Consider the following 22,215-nt stretch of genomic DNA (forward strand, 5'->3'; position numbering starts at 1 on the left):
TAGGAATGTAAGAATGTTTCTGATAGAAATATTAGTTTCTCAAATCAATATGGCAATGCCTTTTGAAAGCATATCCTTATTACATTGTTAACAATAATTATTAATTTTTAAACATACATAATTATATGAAGCGTCTTATAGGGCTCGTTTATTTTAAAAATAACCTCACTTATATCATTTACAATAAGTAAAATACACTTTAAGCCTTATAATATTTATTTTCACAATTTGTCACACAAAGTCACCGTAAGAACACTTTCAGTTGCACCTTGTCCGTCGTGATAATGTCGAAATTATCGGATTTTAAAAACTTATTTAGTTGTCTCTGCCTCTCTCTCCACTCGTGTATTTTATACCTTGTGCACTTGCGTTTAAGTCTATTTTTACTTTTCGCGAGGTTTCTCAGCGTCGGACGCTGTAAAGGCCTTCCCTATGATAATCTCTTGTATGTGAGTGATTTCGAAATCCAGCTAACAATATGGGTTAGAATATTGATTTCGGCGATAGTCGTTAGAGCTTGCACTGCAAAGACTGTAGCGACGAAGTCGTATAGCAGTTTAGGAGAAAACACCGACCATACGAACAAGTGGTGTCGGAATATGATGGCTATGACGCAATAGATAGCTAGCTGGTAGACTCGCTGCAGCGCCATTATGTTGATCACACGCCAGACTGATTTTAGGTACCTGAAAAAAAAAAATGTTGAATAAATGATAAGTTTTGTATCCGTGGCTCTAAGGTATGTTGTGAAAATCTGCTTATCTGTCTGCCTGTTACGCTTTAACGAGTAAACCACACCACGCAGCAAGAAAATAAGTGAAGATGGATTATTTTTTCAACCCCTAAAGGAGAAGATGACGTTTTTGTTGTGGTTACACTACCCGCAGCAAGTAATCCGCTGCTAGCCTGTTGATGTATGGTACCTGGAACCCTATGCGGGCTGTACGCTACAAGCACTCGCACGTCGCACAGTGCACTCGGCACTGTGCGACGTGGGCACACTGTACGCGACACGATATCCCATAAAGCAGTGTGAACACTCACCTCGACAGTTCGGGCACGTGGGCCAGCTTGCAGAACAGCGCGGCACCACTGAGCGCGGGCCCGGCGTACGCGTGCAGCCCCATGCGGGCCGCCACCCGCAGCGGGCTGTACGCGCCCAGCCCCACGTAGCCCGAGCCCAGGTCCACCGACGCGAGGCTGTTCGAGTTGCCCTGGAAACGGTTATTGTATACAGGGTGTAATCGTTAAGTGTGCTCAGGCGATTTTTCCGTAAGTATTACAGATAACAAAAAACTTTAAACTGATATCGAAAGTACTTAACCTAATGAGTAAAATGGCGGTAATAAATTTATAAAATAAATCGAGAAATATCAAAAACCGTGGAAAATCCCTGGCAAATGCCTGGAAAATATCCGGAAAATGCGTGAAAATGTCCGGAAAATATCCGGCAAATGCGTGAAAATGTCCGGAACATGCGTGAAAATGTCCGGAAAATGCCTGGAATGTCCCCGGACAATGCCTGAGAAATGTCCGGGAAATGCGTGGAAAATCCCCGGAAAATGCCAGGGTAATGTCCGGAAAATGTCTGGGAAACATCCGGAAAATCCCGGAAAATGCCAGGGAAATGTCCGGAAAATACCCGGGAAATCCCCGGGAAATGCTCGGAAAATCCCTGGGAATTCCCGGAAAATGCCTGGGAAATGCTCGGAAAATGCGTGGTAATTTCCGGAAGAACCGTGGAAAATCCCTGGAAAATATCCGGAAAATGCGTGAAAATGTCCGGAAAATATCCGGTAAATGCGTGGAAAATCCCCGGAAAATGCCAGTGAAATGTCCGGAAAATGTCTGGGAAACATCCGGAAAATCCCCGGGAAATACTCGGAAAATCTCCGGAAAATGCCTGGGAAATTCCCGGAAAATGCCTGGGAAAATCCCGGAAAATGTCAGGGAAATGTCTGGCAAATATCCGGAAAATACGTGGAAATGTCCGGAAAAGGCGTGGAAAATGCCCGGAAAATCTCCGGAAAATGCGTGAAAATGTCCGGAAAAAGCGTGGAAAATGCCACTTCAAATTTGCGAAGTAATTAAAGCAGAAAACCAAAAAGAAAAAGAAAGCTAAAATCTTTCATATTAAATGTATATGGGATCATATTTCATACTTAATGTATGGGAGGGATTAAAGATAATTTTTTTCGATATTTCTCGATTTATTTTTAAAAATTTATTACGGCCATTTTAATCATTAGGTTAAGTACTTTCGATATCAGTTTTTTGTTATCTGTAATACTTACGGAAAAATCGCCTGTGCACACTTAACGATTACACCCTGTATAAGCATTCATAATGTATATAATACTAGCTTTCCGCCCGCGGCTTCGCCCGCGTTTTCCAAGAAAAACATGTTCCCGTAGGATTTCCGGGATAAAACCTATCCTATGTCCTTTCTCGGGTATCAAAATATCTCTATACCAAATTTCATACAAATTGGTTCAGTAGTTAAGGCGTGATTGAGTAACAGACAGACAGACAGAGTTACTTTCGCATTTATAATATTAGTATGGATAGTATGGATTATAAAGCTGAAGAGTTTGTTTGTTTGTTAGAACGCGCTAATCTCGGGAACTAATGGTCCGATTTGAAAAATTATTTCGGTGTTAGATAGCCCATTTATCGAGGAAGGTTATAGGCTATATAACATCACGGTACGACCAACAGAGGTGGAGCCACGGGGGTGAAACCGCGCGGAGCAGCTAGTAATGTATAAATATATAGTTAAAAAAGAGCGTGTGTGTCGCACACGTGTCAGAAGTGAAACTCCTTTGACAAGATTGACTTTGACGATTTTGGTATCTTTGAATACCAAAATCGTCGCTTTACTCCATGACATGACCGTATTACCATGACGCAACCTTAAAATTTTACTCTCAACGCGCCTAAACTAACGCCAAACAAAAAAAAACACTCTTAAACTCAAAAAATTATTGTATTGTCACCGATCCTTGGTAAGTGTACAAAGTTTGAATTAAATCTGTCCGTTTAAAGTGGGCCAAAGTCAAGTATAAAGCGGTTAGACACAAACATACAAGCATAAAGGCAAAAAAACATTCAACTAAAAAGTTGATTAAAAAAAAATATCAATACACACTTACCTGATAGAAGTAAAACACAGCACCAATCCATATATGAACGAGCGCCAGCCCTATACTATCTGCTACTTCCGTATTCCTCCCCAGTCTTGCATCTAACAACTTATGGTCCAAGCACTTAGAAGTTATTTTACATGTTATATAAATACTCGGCACCATTATCACATTATGTGGCCGCATTAATAGTATTATAATCAACATCATTTGGTTATACATTATGTGAGACAAAGATCTAATAAGGTTCAGTTTAACTTCGTCCACATTCCAGGGTTCTTCCATATCATCGTAGAAGTAATCTTCCGATTTTTCTTTTGGCTTGCTATAGACGAATTTATTCGTTTTGGGCAATTGGTTACCACAGCCTCTAAAAGCTCCGATGTATGTGATTATTTCGAATATCGTTTGTGCGTTTAGGATCCACCAGAAAACGTCAACTATTAGTATATTATCCCATGTTTTTATGTCGTCGAAGGGAGTGTTTAAGGTATTGGTGGCTATGCGGTAGCAAAGTATGCATAGACTTGCGAGTATTGTCAATATAGAGTGTATTTTCAAGTAGTTGTTCATGTATCGAACATTCCAGAGGCATATGGCGAGCGTTAGTAACGTTCCTGAAATAAGAAAAAGAAATGGAGAGATTTTAATGATCTTAAGAATACAATCATATCCTTTACAATCATATTTCAACAAAAAAGGTCGTGTTCCATCGTTACAATATTGTATTCACTGAAAAGTGCTTCATATTGGTTGAGATGGTTGTTAATCATCTCAATATAACATTATCTCATATAGCATTTGAATGCCATAAAACCAAAAATATCAATTTCAATACATTATAATTTAATATAATAATAACATACCGATAACGAGGTGTGCTTGCAAATAAAACGAATTCTCAGGGGCATTCAACCAATCTGCGGTATCAGGAAGAAATAGCCATCTGTCTCCCGTCTGATTCATTGTACGAAGATATCTGTAAAATAATCATGTTTGAAATAAGCAGTCTTGTTGATGAATTGAATAGTATATGACACAGAAAATAAGTCACGTAAAAACGATTCGAAACAAAGGATTCTATTAAGAGATGTGTAGGAATAAACTAATAAATATACAGAAAAAAATACTACAATTTCTGGGCAAATTACTTCACAGGAAGAAAACTATATTATTCCTGAGCGCCATAGCAATATCTCTTATACTATTTCGAGCGGAACTATCGACTAATCCGTAACACATTAATAAATAATATCACTCACCTATGCAGAGCAATAAGTAGCACCCATTTCGGTACAATCCCAATACCAACAGCGCTCATTCGACTCTCCAACTCCGGTTTATCCTGCACTTCCGTAGCTCCACTATACCTCTTACTAAAGTACATCACAACCACCACTATTGTCCTCACTAATACGAAGAACATTAGAGTATTCCAGAAGAAATACCACGTCATATGTTCCTCTTCTATAAAACTCGTCCCAAAAAACGACCAAGAGTGGAAAAGCGTGCCAATTACTAGTAAATAATCTATAGCGTTTAGTTCCCTTAAAGGGGATAAATCCCGAATTTTCTCCATACTATTTTTGATAATAAAGTAGACAACGGTCAGAACGAATGCTGTTATTGTGAACGCTATAGACCACAAGGGGTTAAAAGAGCAGAATTGGCTCTTAGTTTCCGTTATAAAGCAGCTGATTGTGAGAATAATGCCGATTACAGCGAATATTATAGCGAATGCTACGACTGAGCCCATGTTCGTTTTATGCTGGTCCGTGACGCTTATTTTTCTTTGGTTATCTGGTTGTAGGGAGTATAGAGTCACGCATACGAGGGCTATCATAATCTGAAATACGATATTAATAAGAGATGTTAGAAAAAATATTTAAAACTATTTTATTAAGTTTATATGTTACCTATTCTTTAGGAATCTGTTTTCAATCCTTTGGTATAATTTTATTTTTGTTATATCTATTGATTTTAAATAAACAAATCAATACTCCTACTCTTCCAATATTTCTGAATTAAAAAAAATCTTACCAAATACAGTAAAACAGTGGCCAATCCCAAAGAAAAAATGTCAAAATCAGTGGTAGTAGCTGCCAAATATTTAGTCATTTCTTGCAGGGACTCCTGATAGAACTCCTTAGCTATTTTGGCCGCACTCTCCTGTCCCGTGGACAGATAGCGAGCGAATTGACTCTCCGCGCGTTTGAATTGCTTGAAAAATTCTAAAACAAGTATTAGTAAAATATTAAATTTAGTTAAAATTTAATTCTTAGTCTACATGAGTTTTTTGACGAAAAAAAAATGTATTGTAATACAATTTGATTTATCGTTTACACATAAGAGACAGTTCTAACAATATATGTATACTTAAAATGTTCGATTGGTTGTTGCTTGTTTTCCTACAATTTAAGTGTTCAAAGTAAATTGTGTCACTATTAAGAAAACACTGCCTAATACGTGCGTAGGCAGAGTTTTGATTCGGACAATTTTTGAGCGTGATCCTATCTAGTGGGTATGTCAATAGAGTGAATATTATAGTGGGTTAAAGTTCATTAGCGCGGGCAGAATGTTGCCCGTGCTATCTCCCGGTATGGGCGCGTTTAATATTAGCACAGATAGTATATAATGTAAGATAAAGTCTCACCAGTATCAGTGGGCAGGCCCTGCTTCGCGTTGTGCGCGGCGATCACATGCAACAAGTACAAGTGTTGCCTGATGTCCGCCGGCATGAGCGCGGGCAGAATGTTGCCCGTGCTGTCTCCCGGTATGGGCGCGTTTAATAGCCACGATATTGTTGGCGCTAAGTCCACTTGGGCCACTGTTGGGCCTGGGCCTGTGCTGAAGACACAAAAATAAAAATTTCAACACTAATACGGAACATTAGGAGATCTATCACAATAATCGTGGTAAATAGATATAGACGAAAATTTAAATATTATTATTCATGAGCACAGACCACCTTTAAATTTGAACTTAAATTTGCAGAAAGTTACTAATTTATAACAACATAAGTATGCATATCGATTCAGATCTACATTTGTAAGCGAACAAACTTATTAACTCTTAAGTTCTTAATGTATTCGACAATATTTCTTCGTTTTACTACTCACGCATGAGGACACTCGAAGCCCCCACTTTTAATAACAACAAGAGGAACCAACACCTCTGCGGCAGAAGAGCCTCCATGCCCGCCGGCATCTCGCATGCCGTGATCACCACATATTATAAGGATACCTGTATTATCCTGAAACACACATATATTTGATCAGTAATTAGTTAATAATATTTTAAGGCGTTCAAAATGAATTTTATGACTATTATTTATACAATATTATAAATGTGAGAGATGGTTTTTGTTTGTCTGACTACTCAGCTAAAAAATAAATTCGATCAAAAATAGGCTACATTTTACACTTAAACTGCAGAACACAGGTATAATAAAAATGTAGAGGGCCACAGTCTGTATAAAAAGCGATGTTTAAAAAACATTGGTTAAGTGCGAGTCAGACTTGTCTTGGGTGACACTAAGGTTCCGTACAAATAAGCATTTTTTTTTTCTTTAAATGCTCCCTTTATTTATTATTTATAGGTAATATAATAGAATATGAAAATACTGTACCCATTTCTGCATAGCCATGTGTATTTTCTTCACAACATCATCCATTTCTATCAGTTTTGGTTTAATTTTTGGACTCTTAGCGCCCTCTAGGTGACCAATATGATCTAAACCTAGATAGTGAAGCACTAAGAAATCAAATGTTGATTTTTTATTCTCATTTGGTGTGAGGATAGTATCCAAATGTCGAGTGACATTGTTGTCTACCTGGAAAATATAATATTTGAATATTATCTTTACTCTCTGTCAGTAAATTTAGTTTTTTCTTAAAATTTCAAGAATCATTTAATCTTCTTCTATATCATAAAATGATGGTGGCTGCCCATTTCAAAGTTATTTTCAATAATATTGAAATATATAGTAAAATGATAAGATTTTTTTTAAACATTAGTAATTATCATAACATACACAGAATTATCACACCTCTGTATAATCCGTTACAAAGAACGACGTAGTGCCGTCGTGCTCCGACCATAGACCAGGGAACAGTCGCAACCACGTGTCGTCACCATAGAGCACAGAGTGGCATCCCTTAGCGTTGGCAACACGTAACACGCTGTCACCGCGCACGGCTGGCGCGCCAAAATTCAAAGCAACGTCCGCGAATGTTGACACGCTGCCTGTCATCATGGCCTGTGCATTAAAAAAAAATTATAGATGACACAGATAATATAAGATTAGAATTGACTTTTTTATAATTTTTATAAAAAAACTTAAAAGACAATATGTATATGACAAATATTTTTCAGTTTAACATGCATGCACACTTGCTGGTTGCTGAGACATAGAAAAAACTTCTAATGTACCATGACATGATGAGACATTATGATCTATTTAAAGTAATGGAAGAGAATTTCTATGATAAAACAATTTTGTACTGAATTTCTGCTCTATTTACAATATGATACTACTTTATACTAATAACAGCAAAAACATACACAACCATACATATGCACATTTTGTAAGACAGGTCAGGTTAATATCATTTGAACATGCATATGTGAGAAGTGTATTTAATTTTAAACTCTATTCCTTGTAATTAAGAAGCAATTTAGCATAGAATACATGGTGTTATGTAAAATGGATATTTAGGTATTGATTTCAAATAAGATGCAGTGTTAGATGATACAAATGTAATGAGGTATTCCCTCATATTACTTTTATTTCAACTTTTTAACTTGTTTGTTATTTGTTCTATACACTTTAATGTTGATTAAGATTTTATGTAGTAAAGTGAATGTAGGCTAAGTGAAAAAGTTTCAAAGCATACTACAATTTTGTATTACAATAGGATTGCAATTGGATATTTGGTTACAGCAATCCCTAGCAATTATTACATTATTGATATTAATATACTATTCCATTAGACCCCAAGACAAGAGCAAGGCAGGATTAAAACAAAACTCAAGTAATTTTGCAAGCCATTATACACAAATCACCAAAGAAAAAACTTTATTGTGTAGTTCACTAGAAATAAAAGTACTTATCAACAATAATGACTCCAACATGAGTTTTTATTTTTAATGATTTTCTTACAGTTTATATATTTGAAAAAAAAAATGTTTTTTCTTTGGTGTCAGCACCAATAAAGCAAAGTGTAAGTTACATAAAGTGACACTTGCGAATATATCCCGCCAGAAGTTTATTGTGCGCCTCCACTGTGCCTTTTCCTTCTTACGTTCCGGTGACTGTATAATCATAATGTACAAATAAATTATTTGTTTTTGTAGCTCATAAATTTTGTATAAAATTTTTTCTTTGGCAATCTATTATTTTTTAATAGTTATGGTACATTCATTACAACAGAAAGGAAATTGTAAATCACGTTATTATTCAAATACCAAATTTAAAAAGTTAAACGGATATTGATTCACAATTTATGACTTGAAGTATCAACATAATCTTTGTACATTTTGTCACAATATTGAAATTCATTCTGAATTTTGTTGGTAATAAAAAAAAAGTCACAAAAATGAACACTAAACATTTTAAAGTATAATATTCATTATTTTTTCTTAATATTAAGTTTACCTTTATCCTAGGCATAGTAACAGTTGGAGGTTCAGCTACAGATACATAAATGCAAGCCGATTTATTTTTAAGCAGCTGCCCAGTGTAGGGCATGTATTCTTCTGTTGCGAAGTCATATCGGAGACCATCTATCACCATTAAAACTACACTGTTTTCTCCTGAGTTATATACTTCATGACCGTCAATGCTGAAAATATGTATTTCTAGGTAAATATAGGCTAAATCAAATACTTATCATTCCTAGTATGTGCTCATTAAAGTGACTATAGGTTGTTGTTGTCACTGTCGTGGCCACTTAGTAATATCAATATTGTATGATATTGGTGTGAAATAGAAAAGTAAGAAAAGTGTAGTTTTAAAATGTAACAGATGTTTTTTTTGTGTAACTTCCAGCGATTCATATTGTGATTATAAATTAATAACCTGACTATAAACTTATGTCCCTAGTCCCTACATAATTAAATTGAATACAATTTTGATCACAATAATTTATGTTTCATAAAACTAAAAGAGTAGTTTTATTTATTTATTTACAAAATATAAACATAAAATTATTATCCTTACCTGACTCCCTCAATGAAGTTTGGCAAGTCGTCCCTATGCGCCAGCTTTCCGGAATGATATTTTAAAGGGAAGAATCCATAAAGGAATAGAGAAATACCTCCTAGGGCTATCAGAAGTAGCCATAAACCAATCCATTTGTGTAGCAACCACGTCAACATGATGCCTATCGAATATCACGTACTCAACCGGTATGAGTAAACAAATACATGTAGTACCTTACTGCATCATTTCCTTTCGATGTTACTTTTCCCCACTTGTGTTAATTAAGCAATTTAATTGCAGTATTGAGAAATTAGGAACAGTTGCGGTATGGTTAGATTACATGCCGGGAAACTGTATGATATATGTAATAGAGATTATCTTTCGACAAGTGATAAAGAATTGATTTAGGGTACTTATTTTGGAATTTTAGGTTTATTTACTATAATTAGGATAGCGATAGAAAGTGTTTTATTTAATATAGAATAAAATTAATGCAATTCTGGAATCGTTAATAGTAATATTTTATGTTTAAGGATTGTTTACATATTTTAATTTTTATACTCAAACAACTCCGCACAAGTCACAATCAGTCACAAATCACAATCCAAGTTCAAACTGTCAATGTCAAAATTTATTGGTTACAGATTCACAAAGAATTCACATGTGACAATATTACAGACTGATTAAAATATACCATTCTATGTATAACTTATGTATAATAATAAATTATGTGATTAATAATTTATAGAATTATTAAAAAACTTGCTTACTTTTGAAATTGAGCAATAGTACCATAACTACGTTATTGCTCATTATTTTTTGATCAACAATGTTACTGAAATCTCTTTGGAGTATGACGTTCCTCGGGCGCGAACTTTTAAATATTATGCGTTATCAATCTGGTTATCAAGTCTGCAAGATAAACTTTTACGCTAAACAAATGTTTACCACGAATACAGGGCTTCAAAATAGTTCATTAATTAATAAGGGTTAAAAAATAATTAGGAAGAAAAGTAAACAATAGTAATTATACCTACCAAGAGGAAAAAAAATATTTTTTTGATGAGAGCCCTGAAGCTAATTTAGCTGTTTTTTTATTTGCTTTAAAAAAGCATCTCGATTACATTTGGTGGTAATACATGAAATTTCTTAAAATTTGGGTTGCTATTTTGGTGCTCAAACTATTTGACTTCTTCTTCTTCTCTTAATTAATGGCTCCACCCAATAAGCAGGGACTCCGCTAAAATGGACGACGGACGACGACATTGCCTAACTTCTACCTCCTCACAACCTCTACCCAAGTTTTACCTTCATCCTCAACTCCATTCGGAGGCAATGGAATATAATCCATCTGAAAACATAGGTAGGTACTTAATTTCTGTTGAATTGTTAGGTATAGAATTTTCTTTGCACAAAACAGAAATATAACCATGATGTCTGATAGGTGTTTTATTTCCAGCGTAGGAAGGTAAAGGTGCTAGAAAATCTAGGAAAATTCACTTTTAACTATGATTAAGATACCTACACCAAGAATACACCAAAGTGGCTATTTAGTTCTTAAAAAGTAATATGACAATTATTAATAACAATATGACGATTCACTTTACACGATCATCATTCATCATCTACGTAGTTATGACGGTGTTTCTAGATGGTATGCCGTTTGACAATAGTTTTAAATTTAGCTGTTTATATCACGACGCCCACGCAAATTGAAGTAGGTACATATTTATTCTTGCAAATCGCCCACTTTTTTGATTCAATTTCTTTATTTAATACAAACTCTTTACTGTACATGGTGACCACACTTTTCGAATATCTGAGAATTGTAAGTGGCAAACGGTGGATGTGTAGGAGCAAAAAGCGTTATGTGAAGATTTATTTTGGTTTAATGCATACATTTAATGCAATACTTAAAAAAAAAAACAAAACTTTTATACGTAGTAAACTAGTAAGTGTTATTTTTTTATTAAATTTAAAATAATGTTTGATCTTAAACTACCTACTTACTTTTTTTTACGAAGAAGCTACATACCTATAGATTATGGACATGCAGTCCAAATTTCAATTTGATTTCTTGAAGTACGTACAATACAGGGTGTCCCAAAAAGTAGTGATAAACGGAAGCTGGGAGGTAGAGGACCTAGAGGGCTATCCGAATCACCCCCGGACATTAAGTTCCATTTAAATCTATTTAGTGACAATCGTAGATATTTCAAATTCACACATGATTATTAGTTATTACCTAATTTTCAAAGCTCTATATTCTATATATCTCTATATAAATTGCATCGTTTTACGGTCTGTTACAATTCAGAGAATACTATTAGATAACATTACATTTTTAGGGTCCCGTTACCCGTAGTCCGACAAGGGGCCTTGGGTCTATAAACTTCAAATCACTCACGTAAATAAAGTGGCGCGGAAACTCGTAATTTAATTTGTTTTGGGTAAAAATACCTATAGACTTTTTATTCAAAAGAACTGCAAACAGCGCAGTTAAATCTAAATATCTAGATTTTAACTTTCTGTTTCTAGCAAGAAAATTAAAATTTAAGACCCTGATCATCAGATCGTACAATAATGGATTGAACTCAAACTCAAACATTTATTTATTCAATTAGACTTCTGCTAGAAGCACTTTTGAATCGTCATTACATATTTTTACAATTTACCTCCGATTCGGAAAGCAGTAGGACCTATCTATGGAGAAGAACCGGCAAGAAACTTCATGGTTGATCTTTTAAATCATGTCAGTATTAACATATATTAAGTACAATTTAATTCTACAAAATATGTAACAGCATATATTTTACCATAATTTGCCAAAGAACTGTCCTGTGGTTTTTACGCGACAACCATCCATGGGTTTTCATCTTCCATATATTCTTTAATACTGCAATAGTATTGTCCGTTAAAACCCAAACGTGTGGACACCTACCTACCGCCAAGTTCAAGGTGCTTTCCCACTGAATCACTCAGTGTGGGCAGCTGAAAATATCTATTTAAATCTGTACTGAAACGCGGTAGCATTAGTCTTAACGAGCACGACGCAGCGCGCGCCTGCAACGAAACAAAACTTTTAAAGGTAAATAACTTTTTGTTTATTTATTTTTACGTACTAGAACTAATTTGTTTTAAGACTAGAATGATTAGATTTTTTTACGTTAGCTTTGAAAAAAAGACTGCATGCTTTTATGCAATATTAGTTGATAGATTGGTGTTTGGAGCTTTCACTGAAAGAAAATACGAAAAGCGTTTTTCATTAGAAAGAGAAAATTTGTACATGGTGTTTTTGACGTAGCATTTTCTTCGTTTGTAAAATTTTTGTCTCTAATAAGGTGTTAAAATAAAAGACTATGGCAATGTAATAATTATTTAACTGTAGGTATAAAACAAATGCGCGAAAAATCGTAAAAAGTGCAGTTATTACAAGAATTTTTTATCTCTATCAGAATGAAATATAAGTAGATAGATTTTTCACAAGTTTAATGAAATTGAAATTTGTTGCATAACAAGTACCTAATTCTATAAGATGCATGCAATGCCACGTTTTATTGCAACGAAAATAGCGTCATGATACAATGTCCTCAAATAGACGCACTAAATATATTCACAAAACTAAGATAATAATCATCGCATACCTCCCATAGCGTGAGATTTCTCTTGCATCAGATCTAAAAGCGTTTTCAGGTGAATCACCAATGGAAATGTTCCAGTTTTCAATAGTTACCTATTAGAACTACTACGTTTTAAATGAGGCGTAGTGGCTGATTTATAGGGGGATTTCATTGCTTTGTTTTCCACCTTTGAGCAATCATTATATTACCTATATTTAAGATTATTTTATAAGAGTTAAAATTTTAAACACATACTTATTACTTAGGTATATTTGACTTTTCATATCATTAGAATTTAGAGATTTCAGAACTTTTCAGTACCTAGGTACCTATTACATCGAATCGAGATCTGCAGTGTGGCTATAGGTATAATAGACTACAAGCCCGCATAGGACAAAAATATGGGTCAAATGAACCACCAGGGGACATATCTAGAACGATAGCAGAGCAAAAAATAATAAGATTCATCACTATGCCGTCACTTGTAAGCTGTCCAACTGAGTGCAGATGAGAATTGAAAAGTACAGGTAGACTCGGTAAATTTCGGTCATATATTTTTGTACGGCATTCTTAACCATCGATAGATCCATTAAAAATAATAAGAAACCGCTCAGTGCCGTACAAAAATGGTGGTCCACCAAGTCGGAATTTTTATTTAATTTCCGAGAGTTACCGGGGGTAAATTTGGTCATTTGACCATGTACGGCATCTGTGTCATACTATTGCTATACTGCTTTTAATCCATTATTCCGCAACGCCGTACAAAAATCATGGGGACAAGGGGAAAAAATCGAGAGTTGCAATCCCCTCTCTTTCCCCACTCCAGGGGGTCATTTGACTAAGTACGGCTTCGGTTCCAAAACATTATCTAGCACTCAAAAGTACTATTAAAAGCAATGCCGTCAAAAAATAATTGTTCTTTTAAATGTATACCAATAATCATCTTAATTTCATCGAATTCTTGATATAAAGAGCTGTAAGGTCATTTGACCCTGTACGGGAACTTTTTTTTAACATGATATTGTAAAATTCAATTGTTGTATAGTATTGCCGTTCAAAAGAAACCGTTCTAAAAAAAGTTATAGAGAAATGCAAAACCAGAAATTTTGTTAAAGTTTAAACATCGTAGATTAATGAAATATAATAGTTTTCTACACTTTATTCGTTGTTTTAAATAGTATTAACATAGATAAATTAGGAAAAAACGATGCCGTACATTTTTGTGCAGACCACATCTTTTAGGCTGATGAAAGCGACGAAAGTTACAATTTTAAGGGTGCTTTATGGCCGTTTGATACAGTACGGCATTAACATATTTTTACCTAACTACGGCAAAGCAAAAGGAGGGTTATGGTTGTTTACAGGTCATGCATGTATGTTCATCTATTCCCTCGTAACTTCTAAACTACTTATCAGAATTCAACAAATGACATATTATCATTAGAAGCGTCTGAATTGTTCACTGGATAACCAGCGACCAGCTAGCTAAAGGCTATATGGGGTTTCACAAAATCTAATGTGGCGCCCTCTAGCGGACAAAACATACAGAGTAAAAAAATAAAGTTAAGATAAATATGCAGTGTTTGGTATCATTTGAAAGCGCTTTACTTGTACATTTTGAATATGTAGATATATATTACTAGCATTTGCTTGTGACTTTACCTGTATTCATGGGCTGATTGCATATAATTCACATCTTTTCGTTCATAGCTTTTTTTATTAGTTCATCAATTTAATGGAGTCCATTCCACCTGACTCCGACTTTCCAAGGTGATAATTAACCACCTCGAGCTTCTTAATATTAATGTATATTTATATTTTATTATCAAAATATAAAGCAAACATTTCGTTATATGGATTTTTTTCTTTTTCAGATTTACCCCTTTGAACCAACGAAAATGTACGGCACATGAAAAAATATTATCTATGCATAAAATACTTTAAAAATAAATTTATTTCGTGTTGTGTCAAATGACCCCCTGGAGTGGGGAAAGAGAGGGGATTACAACTCTCGATTTTTTCCCCTTGTCCCCATGATTTTTGTACGGCGTTGCGGAATAATGGATTAAAAGCAGTATAGCAATAGTATGACACAGATGCCGTACATGGTCAAATGACCAAATTTACCCCCGGTAACTCTCGGAAATTAAATAAAAATTCCGACTTGGTGGACCACCATTTTTGTACGGCACTGAGCGGTTTCTTATTATTTTTAATAGATCTATCGATGGTTAAGAATGCCGTACAAAAATATATGACCAAAATTTACCGAGTCTACCTGTACTTTTCAATTCTCATCTGCACTCAGTTGGACAGCTTACAAGTGACGGCATAGTGATGAATCTTATTATTTTTTGCTCTGCTATCGTTCTAGATATGTCCCCTGGTGGTTCATTTGACCCATATTTTTGTCCTATGCGGGCTTGTAGTCTATAATACATAGGTTGGTATATAACTTTATTTCTTTGAAGTGATTTAATACAGACTGTAAAATAAAGGTTTCAGCCTGAAAATTAAATGGCTCCCTGCCCCTAAAGAAAATCGATCAGTCAAATTGATGTGAAATGTATCTGCCGGCTGCCCTATAGATACCAAACTATACAACGCGGGACACCACACCTTACAATTCAGTCGTAATGTCCAAAAATAATTTTTCTGCCATCAGTATTCTTGAAGAGACTTTAAATATAAACAATGCAATAAAATATAGCGTAACTACATACCTACACATAGATTTATTATTTTACACGAAGATGTGAAATAATGTGCGGTCGTAAATTTATATATTAAAAGCAAACAATATTCTCTAATCTCTTCTTACATAAAATTACGCTTTATATCTTATAAATTAATATACCTAATCCGTACCGAATGTTGAGAGTTAATTTTATTTGTGGATAGAACTAAACTATAGGCACAGATTTGCATGATAACAAAAATCATGCTGAAAGTAGATAATATACGAAGTTCTTTTTCTTCTTACTTCATCATAGACATCATAGACATTATAATAATTATATACCATACAAATGTTTCCAGATGTCCATAGTTCCAATGCTCTTCCGCGACTGGTGGGATGACTGGGAGCGCCCCTCCCGGCTGCTCGACCAGCACTTCGGCATGGGCCTGAGGAAGGACGACCTCCTCTCCTCCCTGACCACACTCCCCTCTAGCTCCCTCTTCAGAAACTCCTACTTTAGGCCGTGGAGAACCAACTTGGCTAGGCAGGAGTCGTCTAGTACTATCAACCTGACCAAGGAAAAATTTGAGGTAATTCTTTTTGTAACGATTTTCAAAGAATATAAAATACATATTTGGATTTCATATTTAAACAAAAAATACATAATAAATATGATATCTAATTAATTAAATGAAGTCATGCGAATAGTTTAATGATAATAATTAATAATAAATCGGCAAAATAATATCATAAAGTATTTTCAGCATTCACATTTCACACGCAAAACTTGTTTAAATACGAGATCTTAGCTCTTCTATTCCGTAGTCCAATAGAATTCGGATCTTCGTCGTTCATAATCAAGTAACAAGAATATCCAAGTGTAATTGGTACATTAAAATTTAAAATGTGAAATTCTCAATTCCAGGTTATCCTTGACGTGCAACAGTTCACCCCCGAAGAGATCACAGTGAAAGCGTCCAACAACTGCATTTTAGTAGAAGGCAAACACGAAGAGAAACAAGACGAGCACGGCTTCATTTCCCGCCAATTCACTCGTCGCTACGTCCTTCCCTCTGGCTACGATGTTGCTGACGTCATCAGTTCCCTGTCATCTGACGGAGTACTCACAATCACAGCTCCCAAACGCCCCCCACCCAACGCAGGAGAGAGGGTCATTCCCATCATGAAGACAGGCCCTGCCAAGCAGCCAGAAGCCCCCAAGACCGAATCTCGGGAACAAAATGTACCCATCATCACATCTCCTTAACGTGCTAAGACGCTCGATAGATAACCGCTTACAAGCAAACGACCGAAACGTGAATAGCATTTATTTTTTATCCGCTGTTGGCCAACAACGGACGATTCGAAATTTACGAATTAGAAATGTAAAAGGAATGCAAAACATCACTGTAATTTTTAAAAAAATGTACATTAAACGATAATTTAATATTTTATTCTTTTTATTTAATAGACACAGTAAATTAACAGTGTGCTAGTAAACATTGCTACGAAATACGAATGATTATGTTATCTATTCGAAACATAATTTCCTCGGATAGTTAATGCACAAAAAAATATTATCTCGTGCCTTAGTGCCTTACCGTTTACAATTTCATTTGGGACCAATAATTAATATTGTTAATATGTGTTTTTATCCTAAATTAAAAAAAAAACAAATATATTAGCGACAAATTCATGGTTTGGATAAGATTTGCAAGGTTCTTAATTATAATGCTTCACGCATGCACCACTCACCACCGCCTGTTACCAGAGAATCTCGTAAATTCGCTGGGTCCATTCATTCGCGCCTTATATAAGGAACCGTCCACATTACCAAGAAATACTTAAGCACACTTGCATGCCCTGAGTAAACCGCGACCGTACATTAATGTTTAGCAAATGCAAAATGCCGCAAAAAGCAATAAGGGGACGCGTCCCACACGAGCGAACAACAAATAATGAATAATAATTCCTTGACTAGTTAATGCGTCGGAGGACACTGCGGTTCTAGAAACATGTGTTAATGTAAAAATGTCAGGCTTTCCGTAATTTAAGCTAGTCTGTACCGGGCCCAGCGCAATAAAGAAGTGTCCGACTAATTTAATTTTCTCGCTGAGTCTTGCAGTTCAATAATATTGTTAATTTATCAACGTCCTCGAGGGTAGGGGTGGAATTCAGAATGCCGATGCCCTTTGCTGTTTGTTGATTGTTTTCCCATTCAAGTACAGTCACAGTACAGTACAGTCAGTAGTACTAGGTACACACGTTGATTTGTAGATTTTGAAATTTATAAACGGTTTTTAGACAAAAAGTAGACAAATACTTAGCTAACAATAATTTTAAAAGAGCTTTCATTATTATCGTACCTAATGGCAAAAGCTGCATTGGTTACTTACTAATATTTCTTCGATTTAGTTCAGTGCTCTTTTGATAAATTTGTATTTCAACTGCTACTAGTGCCATCTCCCGGAAAAGCATGAAAACATACTGATCTATTTTAGATTTGTCACGACAGACACGAGTTATAGTTGTCAAAAATAATGATCCAAACGTAAAATAGATGTCAAATAGATCTTCATTATTAACTAGGTACCTACTTCATATATTATGCAGGTACCTACCTGCGATATGTAAACGGTATACCTACCTCTCGAAAGTCGAAAACGGACAACATATACCTACCTACCTAAAAATTAAGCACCTCAGCCATGTTTTGAAAAACTTCAGGCACCAGAGTTCCCTACAATTTATTTGAAATTATAAAGTGTAGGTACCTAGGTACCTGCTGTATTAATATTTATAGCTGATAAGAAAAATAAGGTAACCTTATTGTTACAAGGATAAAAGGCGTTAATTGTTCTTATCTCTATATTATTGCTAATTTATGTGGAAAATTCTTTTACAATAATATTTTATAAATTATCAGACTAAAATAAATTATTCAATTTGTATTACATATTTAGTTTATCGACCAACGAAATTAAAAATTCATGCACCAAGGAGGCTGTAAACTTATTTTAAAGATAAATAACAAGTTTTTTGGTTGTAATTACAAATAAATAAAACAAACAATAAAATGAATTATCTACAAATTATTTAAATACCTACTAACAAAAAAGGGCGTTCTATCTGTAGGTACTCTAATAAATTGGAAGAGCATGATACACTAAGGTAGGTACCACAATTTAAATGAGATTTTGAAAACTTTATACCTACCTAGTTACATATTATAATTATTGCAAACATTAACGATCACAACAATTAATAGAAAGCATTTGCATTAGTAAATGTGTGAAATAAAAGTATCGCAAGTTTGAACCGGTAATAGATCTCGCGGCCATGGATCACTCAGCTCTAAACGGTGGTCGGCGGGGGGAGGGGGGTTCATCAATCAGCCCCGAGCGATTAACGCCCGTGTGGCCCAAGTGAGGGAAAATAGATATTTGGTTGAGTTTTATAGTGTTGGAATTTTTTGTGCGTTAAAGCACAGAATATACATATAATAGTACTACGTTAAAGTTGATTGTGCTGGAATGATTGTATTTTGTGCTAAGATTCTGTGAAGGTAGCTTCATTTATTGGCCGATAGGGTGATCAGCAGTGTACCTATTGCTTCAATACTTTAAAATCTTGTCTTGTAGGTTAAAGGGCTTAATTTTAGTCAATTGTATAAATAAAGGATGGTTAAATTATAAGCGGAAAATATTTTTTACTTTATTTAGGTACATTTTCATACGTCACAACAATCATTTCATTGTATATCAGTTATTTGTCGTTCAAGTAAAAATTATTTAATAAAATGAACTTTTGTAACGTGGTGTAACATACCATTTCTCAAGAAAGTACGAATAAAAAATATTCGTAGCTTAGAAATTAGTAGGTTTCTTTATTTTGGAAATGGAGTGGGTATCTACTATCTATAGTAGATTTGTAAAATTATTTTATTCAGAAAATAACAAATTTATCGATACAATAGGTCAAAACTTAAGGACCTACCACATAATAAAAGTTATAAAAAACGCGTACGTAGATACGTTATAGGTAAATTAACAGACCGCCCTCGACAAAAGAGATGAGATGGCAACTAGCATATTGTTTATAACTGAAATATCATTTTGCTTTTGTTTTGAAAAATATAAATTCCTTATCTTATTCCATTACCATTATATTAAAAATTAAAAATTTACGAAAGGAAACATATTTATTTCTTAAAACTCCATCATCTTATAACTTGGACCACAAAGCAAACTGGTTCACAGTGCAGTTCGACAAGCGATTGATCTGCCTGTTGTATTAATTTCTGCTGTCTGAGCCTATCTACCTACCTAGCTATACCAACTTAATACGATTCTACGTATTTTGATCATATTTTTGTTTTGTTTAAACAAATAATCTTTTTCTTGTTATCAATTTTTTTTTTTAAGTGAGTGATTGGTCTACAAACTGGTTCGACTATTTTTTATAGAGGTTGTTTAGAGGCTATATATATTTATATTTGTATTACAATAAAATTAATTTATTTTTATTAAATTAGTTCTTTAGGTATGAATGAATGAATGAATTCTCTTTCATATCACTTTCATCGGTAATCGGTATGATTATCAGTATTAATTTTTTTGACATTTTTACTGTAGGTATATCTACCTACCTACTTATTAAAAAGAATTAAAAAAAATTCAATAGTAAGAAGTAGGTAGGTAGATACCTAAATAGGACCAGGAAAGACCAAATTATTTTTGTATGTTTTTAAGATTTAATAGAAAAGGTGTTATCAAAAGTCAAGTTGGTACTTGGTACCTACATAAACAACTTCATAATATAATATATCTATCTACCTACCTCTATTTTCATTAAGTACCTAGGTATTATACCTACATGAGTAGATACATACCTATATGTACATCGTTCAGTTTTTAATTTACCTTATACCTACTTATAGGTACATAATTCGTTGAGGTGAATCTTCATTCTTCCTAAGAGAAATGCACGTAGTTATGCCCATACCTAGATACCTATAGGTACCTAGGTAGGTATCTTGGATTATAAAAAATCTCGAGACACTCGCTACACAATACATGCACTAGCCACTAGGTACCTACTAACTTGAACTGAACCTACTACCTATTTTACGAATCACTAATAGCTACTTACCTATACAACCCTTATTTGCGGCGGGATTTAATTAGGCAACCATATATGATAATAAATAGAAAAAAATTAGCTTTAATTTGATATATGATTCATAAATGTGCGTTATGAAAGTAAAAATGAATCGAAATCATACTGTTTGCAGTTTGCACCAGGCTGCCAAGATGTTGCGGCCAGGCGAAAAGCGGCAACCGTGATTTTTTAGAATTTTTAAATATCATTTGACGTGATGTAAACTACATTTTATTCAAAAAACAAGTGAACGAATTTTTTTCCCATAAATCGATTAGAAAAATTTCAATTAAACATGCTTGCGGCCAAATTTTGACTGGCAACCTAGTCGATATATATTCTCCTAATTATAAATATACATAAAAATTCGGTTTTCAGCAAAAAACCGATGAACGCACTGATCCTGCGGTGGGATCTTAGACTATATTGAAGTTATACTTAATTCAGAAATGTATAAATATATTATTTTTATAAACTAACTAGGTAACTAGATTTTAATAAAATATTTAATAATACAAACGCGAATATCTTATACCTAACTAGGTAACCTACCTACTAGGGAATGCAATCCCGACTCGAGATTGCAAATTCGGGATCCCGCGGGATTAGAAATATCAATCCCGCGGGATCCCGGAATTTTCGGGATCCCGTCTAATTAAAAAAAAATGTTGAATTCAGATGACTGAAAAAGCTAATAACTGCTTGTTTGTGATAGTGGGGCCATCCATAAATTACGTCAAGCGGATTTTAGAACTTTTCAACCCCTCCCCCACTCCTTGTCACACGTTGTCACATTTTTAGTACCCCGTCCCCCCTAATGTGACGTCACACATTTTTCAAACTTATGCATGTATCTAAAAATAATCAAAAGAAAACAGTTATTTTCATTTTTTTACTTATTTTTACTTATTAAATAATCTTAAATATCGAAAATTTTAAAAATCGTAAATTTTAGTGTCCCACTTGCATTACAACATGACTCTAGGAATTAAATGTTGTTGCGTAAGAGATAATCTTATAGCGAGAGTGCGAAATTATTAATAAATACATATAGGTAGGTAGATTAAAAATTTTCTGTTCAAAGTTTTTTGCTCACGTACAAATTTCGTTTCGTTTTATTATGTCACGTCACAAAGCTTTTGATCCCCCCCTGCCCCTTGTCACATTATGTCACATAAAGTTGATACCCTCCCCCCCTATTAACGTGTGACGTAATTTATGGATATAATTTATGGAAATAACATTACTCGAAAGAAAATAAAAACCTTTATACTTAAATCTTTCCAACTAAATAATAATCAGGTTGTAAGGAAGGAAATTAATGTATTATAAATTAGGTAAGTAATCGAAACAATAAGCTTATTTCAAGGGAATTAGGAAAAAATAGGAAAAATTGAAAAGCGAGCCCCG

At 34.4% G+C, this 22,215-nt stretch overlaps 2 protein-coding genes across 2 annotated transcripts; one reads left to right on the forward strand and one right to left on the reverse strand.

Moving 5' to 3' along the window:
• Positions 1-157: 157 nt before the first annotated feature.
• Positions 158-9,940, reverse strand: PIG-G (phosphatidylinositol glycan anchor biosynthesis class G). The gene is made up of 13 exons (XM_090110728.1): positions 9,364-9,940; positions 8,800-8,986; positions 8,391-8,456; positions 7,192-7,401; positions 6,772-6,975; positions 6,263-6,396; positions 5,797-5,990; positions 5,184-5,374; positions 4,406-4,989; positions 4,010-4,122; positions 3,153-3,760; positions 1,045-1,214; positions 158-686 (listed from the first exon to the last, which is right to left on the reverse strand). Exons 1-13 carry the CDS (start codon positions 9,519-9,521, stop codon positions 431-433), a joined length of 3,075 nt encoding a protein of 1,024 aa, XP_089966854.1. The 5' UTR covers positions 9,522-9,940; the 3' UTR covers positions 158-430.
• A 2,427-nt stretch (positions 9,941-12,367) lies between these two features.
• On the forward strand, positions 12,368-17,094 carry l(2)efl (lethal (2) essential for life). The gene is made up of 3 exons (XM_090110748.1): positions 12,368-12,433; positions 16,005-16,235; positions 16,571-17,094. Exons 2-3 carry the CDS (start codon positions 16,005-16,007, stop codon positions 16,910-16,912), a joined length of 573 nt encoding a protein of 190 aa, XP_089966874.1. The 5' UTR covers positions 12,368-12,433; the 3' UTR covers positions 16,913-17,094.
• The last annotated feature ends 5,121 nt before the right edge of the window (positions 17,095-22,215 follow it).

This window comes from Colias eurytheme, chromosome 16 (assembly GCF_061535395.1).
Source record: "Colias eurytheme isolate Ceu_HAF_F1 chromosome 16, ilColEury1 Martin Lab GWU primary, whole genome shotgun sequence".
NCBI lineage: Eukaryota > Metazoa > Arthropoda > Insecta > Lepidoptera > Pieridae > Colias > Colias eurytheme.